We start from the raw sequence: 14,788 nt of genomic DNA on the forward strand, positions 1-14,788 counted from the left end.
TGCTCCTCCTGTGTTGCCTCCTATTAAGTCCTCTTTGAAGCACTGAGATGCAGTAGAGGAGCAGAGGGAAAGAGAGGAGAGTCCATTTGGAGCTTTTGTGTTCCATCTTTCATCTCTTTCATCTGCCGACTGCAGACACCAAACCTGAAATGGAATCCCTTTAATTTGATTTAAAGGCTCCAAAGTGGGGAGATGATCATAGTACAACGTAGCAAATGTAATTGAGTTTGGCCAAAGTAAGAGGCCGGCCAGTTGTGACTAGTTCAGTTAATAGTATGATGATAGTTCTGTTCTCTCCAGTCTAGTGGCCTGGCTGCTGGTGTACAGTGTTAACACCCTGTCTGAATTGTACCTTGAGGCAATAAGTCAATACAGCCTCAACTGTTCATTGATTATCTGAACTGATCCCGGCTCTGATGCGCATGGTTGTTCTAGAGACAAAAAACTCTGTTTTCACCGTGCCATTTATCTCTTTTTCTTTCTTTACTTTCTGTTTAATGCAGGTTGTATGCCCAGTGTTGCTGGTGACTTTGATGACAGACAGTGCCCATCAGGTTGGCGCTGTGACAGGGAGCCGACAATGAGAGCTCTGGCTCTGGGTGTTTGCTGGCCAGCATAGATGCAGATATGCCCCGGGGGTCCGCATCCTGATGGACCGAGACACCTTCTCCCACATCCGCCTGTGGTGCCCACGCCCCTTTGGCACCTACTCCCAGAACAAAGCTAGGAGCCCAGGCTCAGGGGGCAGTGGGGGAGGCGGCGGTGGTTGGACAGGGGCCCCCTCCCTCTGCAAGTCTGAGCCCTCTCCGGGTGCCAGAAGGACTGTGGATGGAAGTGAAGATGGAGGGATGATAGTGGGTGTGCAGGAGGAGAATGCAGAAGAGGAGGATGTGGGCTCAGAGAACACTCCACCTGAACCTGAGCTTGCCCCCAGCTCCCTGACGCAGAGCCAGGCCCCTCCACCCTCTTCAGCCCCTTCCCCACCACCCTCTTCCGGGTCCCAGATGGAAGATGGTCGGGTGCTGTTAGACACCTGGTATGTTATTAAGCCAGGCAACACCAAGGAGAAGATAGCATTCTTTGTTGCACACCAGTTCAGTGGAGCAGGTCAGCCCAGACCCAGCGCTATGAAGGTAAAGAGATGAAACACAATTGGCATTATTTACATTTTTGTTTGATATGGCAAATTTTTTTAACTAAATATAAATGATGGTCCTTCTCTGCAGGTTAAAGGTAACTGGGCAACTGACTGCAGTAAAGCCAAAAGACGTAGAAGATGCTCATCCTATGACCCTCCAACACGCTCCCAAGCCTCAGAGCCAAACCTCAGCCATGACTCCTCACTTGCGCCTCATATCCCTGATGAGCCACCTTTAGGAGGAGTGAATGAGACAGACCTGCTGTCGGTGGCAGAGATGGTTGCCTTGGTTGAGCAGAGGACAGCCATGGCCCTCCAAGGAATTGTGGCTGTTCATGGGAATCAACACCACCATCAGCCCCCTAATACCACTCACAGTCAGGGCCTTACCACACACCAGCACACTCTTCTCCGGGGCACGGTGTCAGACCCTACTCCTATTGTGTTTGTGTCAGACAGTTCAAATGGCCAGCCCTCCAAAGAGGACCAGGAGTCCTCATCTCCCATCCAGATAGACCAGGAGCTGGAGGAGCAGCAGGAGTCATTGAGGGTAGCCCAGGCCATAGCACACTTTGAGTCCCAGAACCAGGAGAATCGGTTCCATCTGGGCGCTGGTCCTGGAACAGACTCCTCTAATCAAGACCGAGAACGGGAGCATAGGAAAGGAGGGGAGTCCGGTGTTGTAACCCCTCCTCCACCCCCTAGTCACAGTCATGGTGAGGTTAGAATAGCTTTCAGAGTGTCAAATCTGGATCCACGGTCTCAGTTGGAGCCAGCTGGCAGGTCACGCTGTATGTTTATGAGCTGTGGTGGTGGGGGTAACCAGGCAGCGGCCAGGGCCAAAGAGAAAATCACCTGTGACCTCTACCAGCTTGTCAGCCCCTCATCTAGAGACCCCAGTAGTCTTCTACTTGCCGCCACAACTGCTGCCCCTAAACCAGATGGAGACCTCCATCACCCAGACAGGCAGGCATGTGGCAGCCCAGACCCAACCCAGGAGGAGAAGAAAGCTGTGGGTGTGTGTAGGGAGCGAGTGACTGGCTTCCATGTGGAGGTGGTGGTGACAGGTGCTGTGGACCAATGTGTGTTTTATGGCAAAGACAGTACAGAGAATGTGCAGGAGGAGACGGTGTGCTTCGCTATGCCTAGTGGTGGGGGTGTAGGGAGCTCCACTGACCCTTCATCAGATGATCCCCCTCCTGGACAACTCTTCTTCCTTCAGCCCCCTCGGGGCCCAGAGGAGGATGTAAAAGGAACAGGCAGTGGGTCAGGAATTTGCTCTTTGGACTGTGCCAACAACAATGGCCCTGGGGCAGGGGTGGCAGGGAGCTCAGGGGAGCGGGCAACTCGACCAAATTCTCCAAGCGTTGGAGAGGACTGTTCAGATCCTTCACTGTGTCGCCTCTACCGCCACGTGTCCCATGACTTCCTGGAGATCCGCTTTCAGATTCAGCGCCTCCTTGAGCCGCGCCAGTACATGCTGCTGCTGCCTGATCACATCATGGTCAACATCTTCAGCTACCTGCCGACACGCTCACTGGCAGCCCTCAAGTGCACCTGCCACTACTTTAAGGTGTTGATTGAGACATATGGGGTGCGGGCAGTGGATTCACGCTGGAATCAAGACCCTCTCTACAGGGATGACCCCTGCAAGCAGTGTAAGCGACAATATGAGCGCGGGGACGTTTCCCTGTGCCGATGGCACCCCAAACCTTACCACCACGACCTGCCTTATGGACGTTCCTACTGGATGTGCTGCCGGCGTACAGACAAGGACACACCGGGCTGCCGTGTCGGGCTCCATGATAACAACTGGGTCCAGCAGCCTGCTGATGGCTCGCAGCCCATTCGCACCAGAAGGGAGGACAGGAGGGAGGAGGCCAGGTAGAGAGGAAAGACTACACCTCACACATGCCAACTCTCATCTCCTCCTGCTTACCCTGTTCTTGCTCCCTATCATCTCTGTTTAGAGAATGAACAGGACAAAAGAGGATTACAAGGAAGAATCAGCACTCCAAGACTGTTTTGTTTTTCTTTGCTCCAACACTCCTTTCTTGTACTTGCCCTCAGTGGAGGGAAGTTGAGACACAAAGCAAGCAAGAGATGTGTCACTCTCCTTGCCTTTTTCAAGCCCTACAGAATCCCTCTCTCCCCCTACTGTGCTCCAGTGTGGCACCTTTTAAAAGTTTGCATACCAGGGTTGGGGTCCCCTCCTGCTGCTGTCAGTCAGCCCTCTTTCTGCCTCTTACTCATTCGGGTTTCTGTCTAACTCCGTACATGGCTGTTAGGTAATTCATGTGAAAACTTTGCAGTGTATTTGATTGAGATTAGCATTCATAAAGTGACGCATAGAAATGTATTGCCCTAGAGCCTCCTTACTGTTCCCAGTACTTCTATGTTCTGTGTTGCATCACAAACTTCCATGTTAGCTGTACAATGGTGCTTCAAGGAATAAGCTGTACCGAGTCCAACAGATGTAAAAGTTTTCAGTGGTGGAATGTTAAGCGTTGCTAAAGAAATGTGATTGTATAAAGCAAACTTGATTTTCCGTTGTACAAGATGCCATTCGTACCTGTCCCGCGCCATGCGTTTCTATTTCTCTGAATGTGCTGTAATGTTGTACTATGTTGATTAGTCCCCTGATGATGCTGCTGAAATCATTGCCTGTGTCACTGACCTATTTCTGAACTAGCCATACCATTGGTTAATGACAGGCACAGTCTCACTATACTAGCCAGTCTTACTGGCCACTGAGACCTGGTATTGTTTTAGAGTGGACCCTAACCTTGCTGACCAGCCATAAAGAGGAGCCACTGAGTACTTTGTGGTTTACAGAGAATTATGGGAGATGGACTTTATTGATTAAGACCAGTGGGATTGAATGGGATTAAAAAGAGAAACTTGATGTCACTTTGGAAAGGCCTGATGTCACTTTGTATGGTTTGATTGACTTGCTTGTTTGCCTTTTTTTTGTTTGGCTGTTTTATTGGCGTGTCAGAGAATGTTTGCTGTTGTATTTGCTTTTATTCTTGAGGACTGTGTTCTCCCTGTATCAGTGTGTCACCCTACTCTACCTGCAAAGATGTATTTTTTAAATGCTCCATCTTTGTTTTAACCCCACTCCCCAGCTCTCTTCCTTTCCTCCGTCCTCCAATTCGGCAGAGGGCAGTGTTTGCCAAAGCAGTCATTCATGCTTCAAAGCGGTTGAAACCAACTACCGCAGACACTCTACACCAGCTTCCAGCCTTAAAAGCCCCCTACCTCTTACCCACCCTGCAGGAGATTGAGGCGTCAGATACCTCACAGATGATCAAGAGTATTGGGATTTGCACAGGACCCTGTAAGTGGCTAGATATCAGATTTTCAATAGACTCCATCCAGCTCTACTGGATCCACCCATAACTCTGTGTGGAGTGTAAGATGAACAGTGCCTGGTGACTCTTCATTCTTGGAAAAATCTTTCTCTCCCCCCCCCCCCTTGCTTCTAAACTCACCCACCCCTGCAAGCTGACAGATTGGACTGATGTGATGAATGATGCTGAAACTCTGCATGGAGGTGGGAAGATGGTTGGGTATTCATGGGAGAACTCTGTAGGTTCCAGACATGTACAGTGCTAATGGGAATTATCTGCTTAAATAAAAACAGAAGTGATGATTAAAACTGAAATCTGAATCTCTACCTGGTTTGTGTGGTGTGTGATGAAGTAAATATCAGGCCTGCAACCAATGATGGTTTTAAAGCTGATCCTATAACAGTGATTGATTAAATCATTTGTCCTTACAATGACCGTGATTTATGCCTATCACATCTTATCAGAGCTGAAGTTAGTGTAACAAACCGGCAAACAACTGCTTTCAAGAGTATTCTATGGGACAGAAAAGCAAGCAATACTTTGTATTTTTTAAGATATACCCACCAAATAATTTTTCTTGACAATCTTATGATTTATTGTATGACTGATTAAATGACCAAGCACATTTAAATACAGATTAGAGACCACATTGAGAACTAGACATGCACATTAGCCTATGAAATACGGAGTATTAATTGCTCCCTTGGTGACTTTTGTAAAGTGACTCAATTTCATACATTGATTTATTTATTTTTTTTTCTTAAAAGGAGTTGAAAAACTTTGAAAACAAATCTTTGGGCTACTTGATACTTTATGGGAGTATACATTTTACTTGGCTTCCACATAATACTTTTTTCTTCTCGCACCTCTTATTTCAGTGATGGACTTGTGATTGAATCAACATGTAAGAGTATACAGTAATGGCATTCTAACCTCATAAAATTTTTTAGACTGCATTACACACACTGTTGGAGAAATGCAGTGAGTGAGCACAACCCATTGTGCTCTACAGAGAAGTGAGACTGTTGGTAGTATACTTGACTGCCTAATTTTTTACCTTTTTTGTAATTGTGACTATGATTTGCAGTGGCAAGTACTTGCCAACAGGTGGCAACATTGTTTTATTTACTCTCTGAAGAGTGACTTACTGAATCATACCAACAAAGTGATTAAATGTAATCACATCAAGATTCCAACTCACATGCACTTTCAAGTAGAATTAATATGACTGCTAAGCGTAGTAACCCCACAAAAAAACTGCTACAGCCATCATAATGAGAGCATTAACATCCACAATGTACTTCCACACCGGGTCCTCGCTGATGTCAGGCAGCTTCTGTGATGCCTCAGAAGTTTCTTGCTCGTGGGCCTGGGAGCCGCTGCCGCTGCCCCCCCCGCCACAGAACCGACCAACCAGGCGACAGATAAAAAGACTTGTTCCCCTCTTCAGCCACTGAGAGGAAGAGAAAGAGAGAGTTAGTACTTTCTCCTAGATTTGTCTGTTTTTTGTGACTGACATCTTTTCTTTCTTACCTGCATCACTATTCTCCCTCATCCTCTCCTCAGCCTCTCTCCGAGCTCTTCTTCCATTCTCTTCCTGCTCCCAGTCCAAATCCTTCCTCTCCTCTTTTGAATGACGAGGCTGAACACCAGACGATGGAGCTGAAAAGAAAACAATTTCATAAGCCACAGAAACAGACACCATTTGTACATTTCCTCTAAAATGCTGGCAAGGTTTTGCTTAATCCAGTGGCAGATCAGGGCTCTCAAAAAGCTTTCATGTTATGTAGAGCTGCTCGAATATGAAAAAAAGTCATAATCACAATTATTTTGGTCAATATAGAAATCAGCATCATTGACTTTTAGAAAGATGATGCATTGAACTTAAAAAAACAGTGAAACTGTCAAATGACAAATCAACAGTGGAAACACCTTGAACTGTGAAATGTCCCTTCATACTCTTCCTGTTGAACTGTTTTTTTTTTTTTCCAATTCAGAACACAAGACAAAATAAGAGTTTACTCGCTAAACGTAATGTGCATAATAATCGTTTTTTGTGATCATTAGGAGCCAAAATCGTAACCGTGATTAAAATTCCAATTAATTGCACAGCTGCCCTAATATCATGGCCCTTTAATGAATAAGATTTGGTCTTAAAGGTCCCATGGCATGGAAATTTCACTTTATGAGGTTTTTTAACATTAATATGCGTTCCCCCCCAGCCAACCCTGTCTATGAGAAAATGAAAACTCAGATGGGCCGAGGTTACCTCCCCTTTCTCTGCTTTGCTCGCCCAGAGAATTTGGCCCACCCATGAGAGAGAGAGACATCATGGCTTTCAAGCGAGCAAAGTGGCAGTTGGTCAACGCCACCCCCCCCACTCTCTCTCCTCCTCAATAGCTACAGACACAGAAATGGCACATACTAAGGAAAGCTCATTGTGGGACTGGCTCTAGTGGCTGTAATTCTGCACCAAGGCTGAATTTCGGGAAAGAGACTTCAGATACAGTATTAGGGGACCACTAAGGTCTATATAAAAGCATCCAAAAAGCAGCATGTCATGGGACCTTTAAGGAACTTGATATGACTGATATTTTGTGTACCTCCTGTTACACAAACATGTGGGTCTCAGTGAATCAGTGCATCTGTGAGTTTATTAACACACTAAGTCACTCACATGTAGATCCTCTATGGGCTGGGTGCAGTAGCTGACCACCAGCACCAGAACTGACGACAGAAGAAGAGTATGATTGCAAAGTGGAGGTAATGGATCCCACACACCAAGAAAGGGCAATAAGACGGGAAAACACAGCTGCCGGAACCAAACCAGAACTCAGGCAACATCCGCACAGACCCATCAGCAGGCCGCCTATCAGGCCCCAGAAGGCACCCTTGAGGTGAAGGCAGATGGAAAATCAAATGTTCTGTTGGTATGATTCCCCAGGTGTTTCATCAATGGTAATATGATTTAATATGATGTTACCATGTGTGTCATCTCACCTTTTCATTGACCCTCTTCACAAACACAGCCAGGAGGAAGACTGAGGCGATAGGGCGGCGCCAGATAGCTTGAGACTGACTGGATGTAATCAAACAGCTGACCGCTCTGAGCCGCCTGCACAACTGGGATCCAACAGATACTGGCGGCTACGATGCACAGAACCCAGACTCTAAAGAGGAGAGGAAGAACAAAAAGAAGAAATACATGGGCGGTTGGTGATGCCTTCAAACCTATCCATATCAATTCACAGTATCCTACATTCATACACTTTGGAATAGCCCCAGAGTTTGTTTCAACAGAAGCCCTTAAGATAAACTTTTAAAGTCGTGGTATCAATCACATCACAATTAGCACGTGTATCTTGGGTCTCAGTTGAGGAGCTCAGTCTACTTATCTTAATGACATTTCATTGGCCACCTATAAACACAAACAAATTCTTTCATTTCAAAATGGTTAATGGCACAAAATATCAGCTATTGTTAAGTTGAATGCAAAACCCCCTAAAAATTGTTCTTATTAGTAAAGCCCTTACCCAAACCCTAGCAGTGTAAATGCCATCTATGCAAGGAGTAGAACCATAGCATCATGAAAAAGACTTTATCAGGAAGAAGCATTTTAGACTACACATTGTTTTGTTCATTTTAAAAAATGTGTGTTGTAAAATATAAAAAGGCAGAACAAACTGCATTGCATGTGCCCTGTACTGTATATAGTGTAATCTAGTGTGAGCATTGCAAAATTAGGTATCGATCCGATACCAAGTAAATACAGGGCCAGTATTGCCGATACCGATACCGATTCATCATCAAGTTGTTAAATCTGAATGAATATTCATGACCTTTAAGTGTTTTTGTGATTATTAATAAGTTAAAACCCAGGACAGAATTTTCATATGCTTGTATAAATTTGTTATGTTAACACTGTATCTTACAGCCTTTTGCAAATTATACAGCTTGCCGTTGTTTCATTTTTAGCCACACAGCGCCCCTCTTCCTCTCTGTCATTCTTCTGCTCCGCCTGTCCTGCTTGTGTGTGTGTGTGCTGCTGGCCATGGCGGCCTGGCTGCTTGCTTACTTGTACAACATTAAATTGGGGAGGGGGGGGAAGAAGTGTGCCTGCTCTGCACTGTTGACAGGAGCGGTATTTGAGAGCAACGGCACTTTTTTTTTTTGGCATTTTAGGCCTTTAATCGATAGGACAGCTTAGTCATGAAAGGGGAGAGAGGGGAATGACATGCAGCGAAGGGCCGCAGGTCGGAACCGAAGCTACGGCCACGGCGGCGAGGACTGAGCCTCTGTATATGGGTGCTCTACCAGATGGGCTACCCAGGCGCCCGACCAGGTCGCCTTTGATGAAACTGCAGCAGTACACATTGGAGAGAAAAATCTCATTACATTGGTATTGATCAATATCAATACCAACGTTGGTAGGCTATCGATATTATCGATATTTGGATCGATCCACCCACCACTTAGTGTAATCCTTTTTTTTTTTTTTTTACATGCATAACAAACTGCTTGGGCATAAGGGATGTTTTTTTGTATCATATGATGCTCTGATGTTTCCCCTGACAAAGACCTTGTAGGTCACATGGCATCACTGAATGTTTGTGAGCAAAATTCAGTGTACTTCCTTAAATGTAGCGAATGTAGTCCAGCGACATATGGTTTGTAATCGGTAAGCACAAGAGAAAGACACCGTCCTTTTACCTGCCCACAATAAGCAGCTCGCTGGGTGGCCCATGGTCTGATACTGAGTCCAGATGTCCATGGTGAACAAGGGTGCTGCTGCTGTTAAAGATGGAGGCCAAAGAGGACATGAGAGCAGCCAACATCACAGCCAGCATCAGACCTCTCAAACCTGCACAGAGAGATCATGGCAGCAAGAAAAGGTGCGTGGAAGAAGAAGGGGACAGAGAGAGAAGATCAGAGGAAGTTGGCCAAAATTGGTGGTGAGAGTGGAAAGGATGAGAAACGGAACATAAAACTTATCCTCCTCATTTTTTTAAAAAGTAGTCTGTACTGCTGTGCATGTAAACACACTGTTTGTTATGTTTTCTTACCATTTGGCATAATTGACACCACCAGTTTAGGATAAGCGATGTTGGAGCAGCCCACTTCAGTCCCACACACCCTCTCACACCCCTCAGGGACAACACAGCCAACCTCATCTACAGGTGGAGGAAAAACACACACACAGCGTAAAGATACAGATTTCTTTTTTATGACATTTGCTTGATAAAAGTACAACTGTGCAGAGCTATCATACTTCACCCTATGGTGTGTCTGTTGTTTTGTCAACCCCCTTTAAATGTGATTTGAAAGGACAAGCGTAAGCCACAGACCTGGGTAGAGTACCCTGCTGATCATGCCGGGAACACCATGAGGAACATTGGCAGCAGTTTGAGGTAGCCACACATGATGCAGCCGGCCTTCACATGGGTCAGACTACGAGCTGCAAGGCACCGCTGGACTATCACCTGAGTCAAACAAGACAGGATAGCTTATTTTGTGTCAAGAAAAGACTGATTCACACATGAGAAACATTTCCAAATGGAAATCTAGTCAAGGTTTATAGAGTTTGGTTCAGTTTGTGAGTAAAGCGCCAAAAGGTGTCCATCCATTTTTGCATTATGTATGGCTGGAGAGTTATTTGGTTCGTAGGTCTCCTGATCATTCCTGCTCCTTAAAGGTGCCGTGGGTAGGATTGTGAAGATCCAGTCTTTAGCCAAAGAATTTGAACATCGACAACTTCTCAGTCCCTCCCCTTTCTTCTAAAGCCCAAAAGCGGTCTCCTAAGCCCCTCCCCCACAAGGAGAATTAATGTGTGTGCATGAGCAGTGACTGACACGCAGTTAGACCCCGGCCCTGATTGGTGCATCTGAACAGGGAGGCGGTGGATTTTTTGCAAATAGCACTACAGTAGGTGGTGCAAGAGGAGCCAGATTTTTTTTTTAAATGACCTGCTTCATGTAGTTCTACTGGAACAAATATGACAGAAAGTTAGTTTTATAAGTCTTACTTACTGCACCTTTAAGGATAGGCAAAGATGCTAAATAGATTTTTTCAATACAGGAAAAAGGTGGTAAATTATTAAAATTACATATACATATATATATATATATATATATATGTAATTTTAATAATATTTTATTATTTTATATTATTATATATTTATTTATTTTAACCAAAGAAATACAGATTTCTAAGGCATGATATTTTTTTTTTATATTATTAAAGGTTTATTTATATAGGGACATAAGGATTTTTGAAGGTGGCTAATGTTGGGACACATTTCAAGTGGTCTGGCAGGGAGTTAAATAATTTTGCCCTTTTTTACTGAAAAGGCAGTTTGAGCAAATGATGTTCTACAGAAAGGGATACGACAGGTAGCCTTTTAACACTACTCAGGTGGTGGATCTGGTACCGCTTTGCTTTCTTGTTATTGTTTTGCAAAGGGGTGGAGGAGCAGTCTTATTTAGGTATTTGAAGACCAATTTAACAAAATGCAGAGAAATAAAATTAGCAAACTTAAAATCTTATTGCAAGATGTTAAGAAGTCATATTCTGGTCTTATCTTAATTTAAACCAAACATGTAGTTACTACTAGACGTTGGTTGATCTATGTGTATACCTTGAGCACTAATACCAGCTCTGTGTGATGGAGAAACTAAAAAGCAAAGCTTTTCAACGTCAACGCCAAACTGGGATATTCACCTGGTCTGAACACCAGTACCAGCCTCCCACTATAGCAATCCCAAACAGCACTCCAGGCCAGGGCAGGTCCCCTGTGGTTGGGTGCCTCAGTATCACTGGAAGGCGCCGTGTCTGGGGGTGTAGCAGTGGGGGAGATATTGTAGCGCTTTGGGATCCATTGAAGAGAAATTGCTTAGCATAGCAGAGTTGTACCAGGCCAGCAGAGCACTGTAGCCTCCTACTTCAGCAAAAGCTGGAAGTCAAAAGGAGAAAGGGTAAGTTCTTTGTAATTTCTGTGTATTTTATGCTGGACCCTAGTGGTGTTTTTCGATTCAAAGTGATGACGCTACAATTCACCTCAATTCCATTCAACCCTTAAATTCCGATAGCTGCATGGTATGCATGAATATCCTATTACATTAACAACATGTAAAACAAGACAGTTTTATGTTAAAAAAAAGAGAGAAAGAAAAAAATACACACACTGTATGCTTTGTTCTTTCCAACTCAGCTTAAAAGTCCAAAGCTCTCTTGTTGTCCTAACTAAAGATATGAGTCAGCCGCTGAGTCAGCACTATCATCTCAACGATCACCAATTCACAGAAGAAGGTGGCCTTTTTTTCCTCCTCCACTGGTTTCTTTCCCACTTTTATCTTGTCTGCCTCCTTCTTTGTCAATAATCTACACAAGGATTATACTGGTATATACTGACCAAGTATAAAAGAAATCAATAAAGTTGCAGGGGTGGTTGTCTTTGTGTAGGCTGAGGTGGAGAGTTTTACGCCTGCAGTGTCAGCGCACTGTACACTGCTGCAGTGAAATGAATGATTACTGACCCTAGTTAATCTCTTTCCTGTTGTGAAGTTGCAGGGGAGGGCATAGCCACAGGCCTAGAGGGACTGACAAGCCAAAAAACATGAACTGTGTGTAGTGTGAATAAAAATATCTTTTGAAGGTTAAATATGATGTACTTACAGAAGCCGGGTGAGGACGGGCCCCGGCAATGATGACAAAGGTCTGAACTGTGTCAGTGTACATCAGAGCAGCCAGGCCACCCTGGTAACACAGTCACGCTGTAAAATACACACACTTACCCACAAATGGTGACATTTAAAGAGGCACTTCAACAAGTTCATGTTGCACTTTTGATAAAGTTGGGGGACTTGCAAGAGACAGGTAAAAAAGAACTGAAGCAGCAGGAGGGTGATACATACTGATTGTTGGGCCAAGCTCCAAAAACACTACATTCTGACAATTCCCACAATGCAACATGGTATCATCTTTTCATTAAAAGATGCTACCTTACCCTAGTATGTAACACAGGTTTTCTGTTTTGAATTTGCAGTTTCAAGTCAAGCCAAGATAACCCTGATGACATGACTTTGACATGATGGGAAATTCTTTCAAATTTCAGGTTAGTTCCCTCCAGAGTCATAGAAGACATTATGCAACTGTTTTCAGAGGCTAAATAAAAATAAGTTTACTTAAAAAAGGAACACTACCGTCATGATGGGTAATCTAATGCTCATGTGTAAAATTGGACTAGGGCTCATTACATAGGCTAGCCTACATACCTGTAACAGTGTACAAGGCTGTTATTAACAGAAGGGTGATGGCGGCCAAGTAGATATTCCACCCTAATGCCTGCTGGATAAACACAGCCCCGAAAACACATATCCACCTGGAGAGAGACAGAGAGAGGGCGGGGAAGGAACCAAGAAAGAAACCTACTGTACGTTTTTTGTTTTCTCAGACAGGATGACTCACTGAGATCTTATGGTGAAAATGTAGAGGAACAGAGAGATAACGGAGAGGTAGAGGCTGATCCTGGTCCCCTGACCTCTTCTTCAGGTACTGCAGACATCGTGATCACCTAACGCATGATGTGCGTATCAATATAAAAATTACAGAAGTCATCATGTCAGTGAACGATAGGCTACACTTGTTAACACATAATACAGCCTGAAATCTACCCCAAGCTGTGAGGTAGACAGGTACAAACAACCAGCCAGCAGCAGCACAATGAACAGAGCCTAAACAGTAAATGAACAACACACAATATGACATATTAAATCATGTTATCCTCCAAATGCACTGTGAGAGACTTTACCTCTTACAGTAGATTCAGGTGGCTTTTGGCACAAGAGTAATGTATGCATGAATTCAGTGTTTTAAAATGGTGATTTATGGGGAATTAAGTTGAGTTGAGTTGTACAAGCTGTGAGTGTGACTTACGTTCCACTTTAACCTCCACAGCTGATGCCACTCGCTGCCCCCAGTGCCTGCCAGGGCCCACAAAGTGACCACTACCAATGTTGCTGGCAAACAGAGATGCACACCAACCTGAATTAAAAAAAGAACACAGAAAATCATTGAAGAAACCAAATCCAAACCTACAGAAGTACCGTGACATCATACAGTATGAAGACTATGACCAGAAATGCACAAAACAGAGGCGTGCACAGCATATTCACCCATCAAAATCTTTAGGAGTTTCAAAATCGAGCCATATATTGCCCCTTTTCTGGAAGGAACCACTATATTTTTTTACTTTTAAGATACAAAAGGATATGACCTGTATTTGGACAAACTTTGCCTTGACATCCTTCCATGACTAAAAAGACATGAACTTACAGTTACAATACTCCTGCAGCATACATTCTTGATAAAGGGTTCCCTAAATTGTTTTTTTTTATTTACTGAGCAGGACATTTTACGAGTGTAAAAATATAAACTTCAGCCCCTCTGATGGATAAACTATGAAATGATAACACCACCTTTACATTTCTGTGCTGCAACGTCTTATCGGCAAACATACACACTGATATTAATAAGCTAATGGGCGGCTCTTTACTGAACTCACGGCCACCAGGTCGTAATCGCGTCCTGCCAGGAAATATCCTGAAACTGTCCCACGTTTGGTCGAAACATGGCCTAAAACACAGACAGGACAATTGTGTTATTCTCACAAACCAAAATCAATGTCACCTGTGGTTCCTTATACATACAATTATAGGACCTGCATATTTTATGGTGGTATACATTTTTTATTAAATCATAATAATCTCCCAAAAGATTAGACTCAGTCTCAGTTCGCACACAGACTAACACAGGTACACTCACCCAAATGCCGACACTAATAACCATGATGAAATATCCAACAATGACAGCGATGTCTGCTGGGTTGTTGATGATCACTTTTGTCTGACGAGAATCCGCCATTGCTTCCCTTATCTGTCGTTGATTTGATTAGCTTTTCTATACTACAACCTGTCTTTGATTTATCTGGGCTTTTGCTTCTAATAAAAGCCTAAAAATACCTTCATCTCTGCAAAAAAAAAACAATCTGAACTTAGATATAAATATGAACAAGAAAAAAACCTGCATCTGGCAGAAAGTGATGCCTCAGCGATGGAATTAATGGTCAGTCAAGTGAGAACTTGGCCAGCTGTAACTGTGACAATAGGCAGCGCCAACTTAATTCAAAGGATGTGCCACAACCATAGAAAAAACAGGTATCCTCATGTAGTTCCACTGGATTTTCAACATTTACATGCAGAAATAAGACTTGTATCTATTAAGGCCTCTTTTATGCCCAAAA

The 14,788-nt window shown here is 44.0% G+C and overlaps 1 protein-coding gene and 1 pseudogene across 2 annotated transcripts in view; one reads left to right on the forward strand and one right to left on the reverse strand.

The window, feature by feature from the left end:
- fbxo46 (F-box protein 46) overlaps positions 1 to 3,224 on the forward strand; it is a 20,542-nt gene extending 17,318 nt beyond the window's left edge. For both annotated transcript variants that reach the window (XM_028574507.1, XM_028574506.1), the window contains exons 2-3: positions 504 to 1,133; positions 1,227 to 3,224. In XM_028574507.1, the coding sequence (XP_028430308.1) occupies positions 651 to 1,133; positions 1,227 to 3,026 (2,283 nt within the window). In that variant the 5' untranslated portion in view covers positions 504 to 650 and the 3' untranslated portion in view covers positions 3,027 to 3,224. The remainder of the gene's footprint in view (positions 1 to 503; positions 1,134 to 1,226) is intronic.
- A 2,371-nt stretch (positions 3,225 to 5,595) lies between these two features.
- On the reverse strand, positions 5,596 to 14,409 carry LOC114552912 (sodium/glucose cotransporter 2-like; annotated as a pseudogene).
- Between the last annotated feature and the right edge of the window lie 379 nt (positions 14,410 to 14,788).

Source organism: Perca flavescens, chromosome 3 (genome assembly GCF_004354835.1).
Source record: "Perca flavescens isolate YP-PL-M2 chromosome 3, PFLA_1.0, whole genome shotgun sequence".
In the NCBI taxonomy this organism is placed as follows: Eukaryota; Metazoa; Chordata; class Actinopteri; order Perciformes; family Percidae; genus Perca; species Perca flavescens.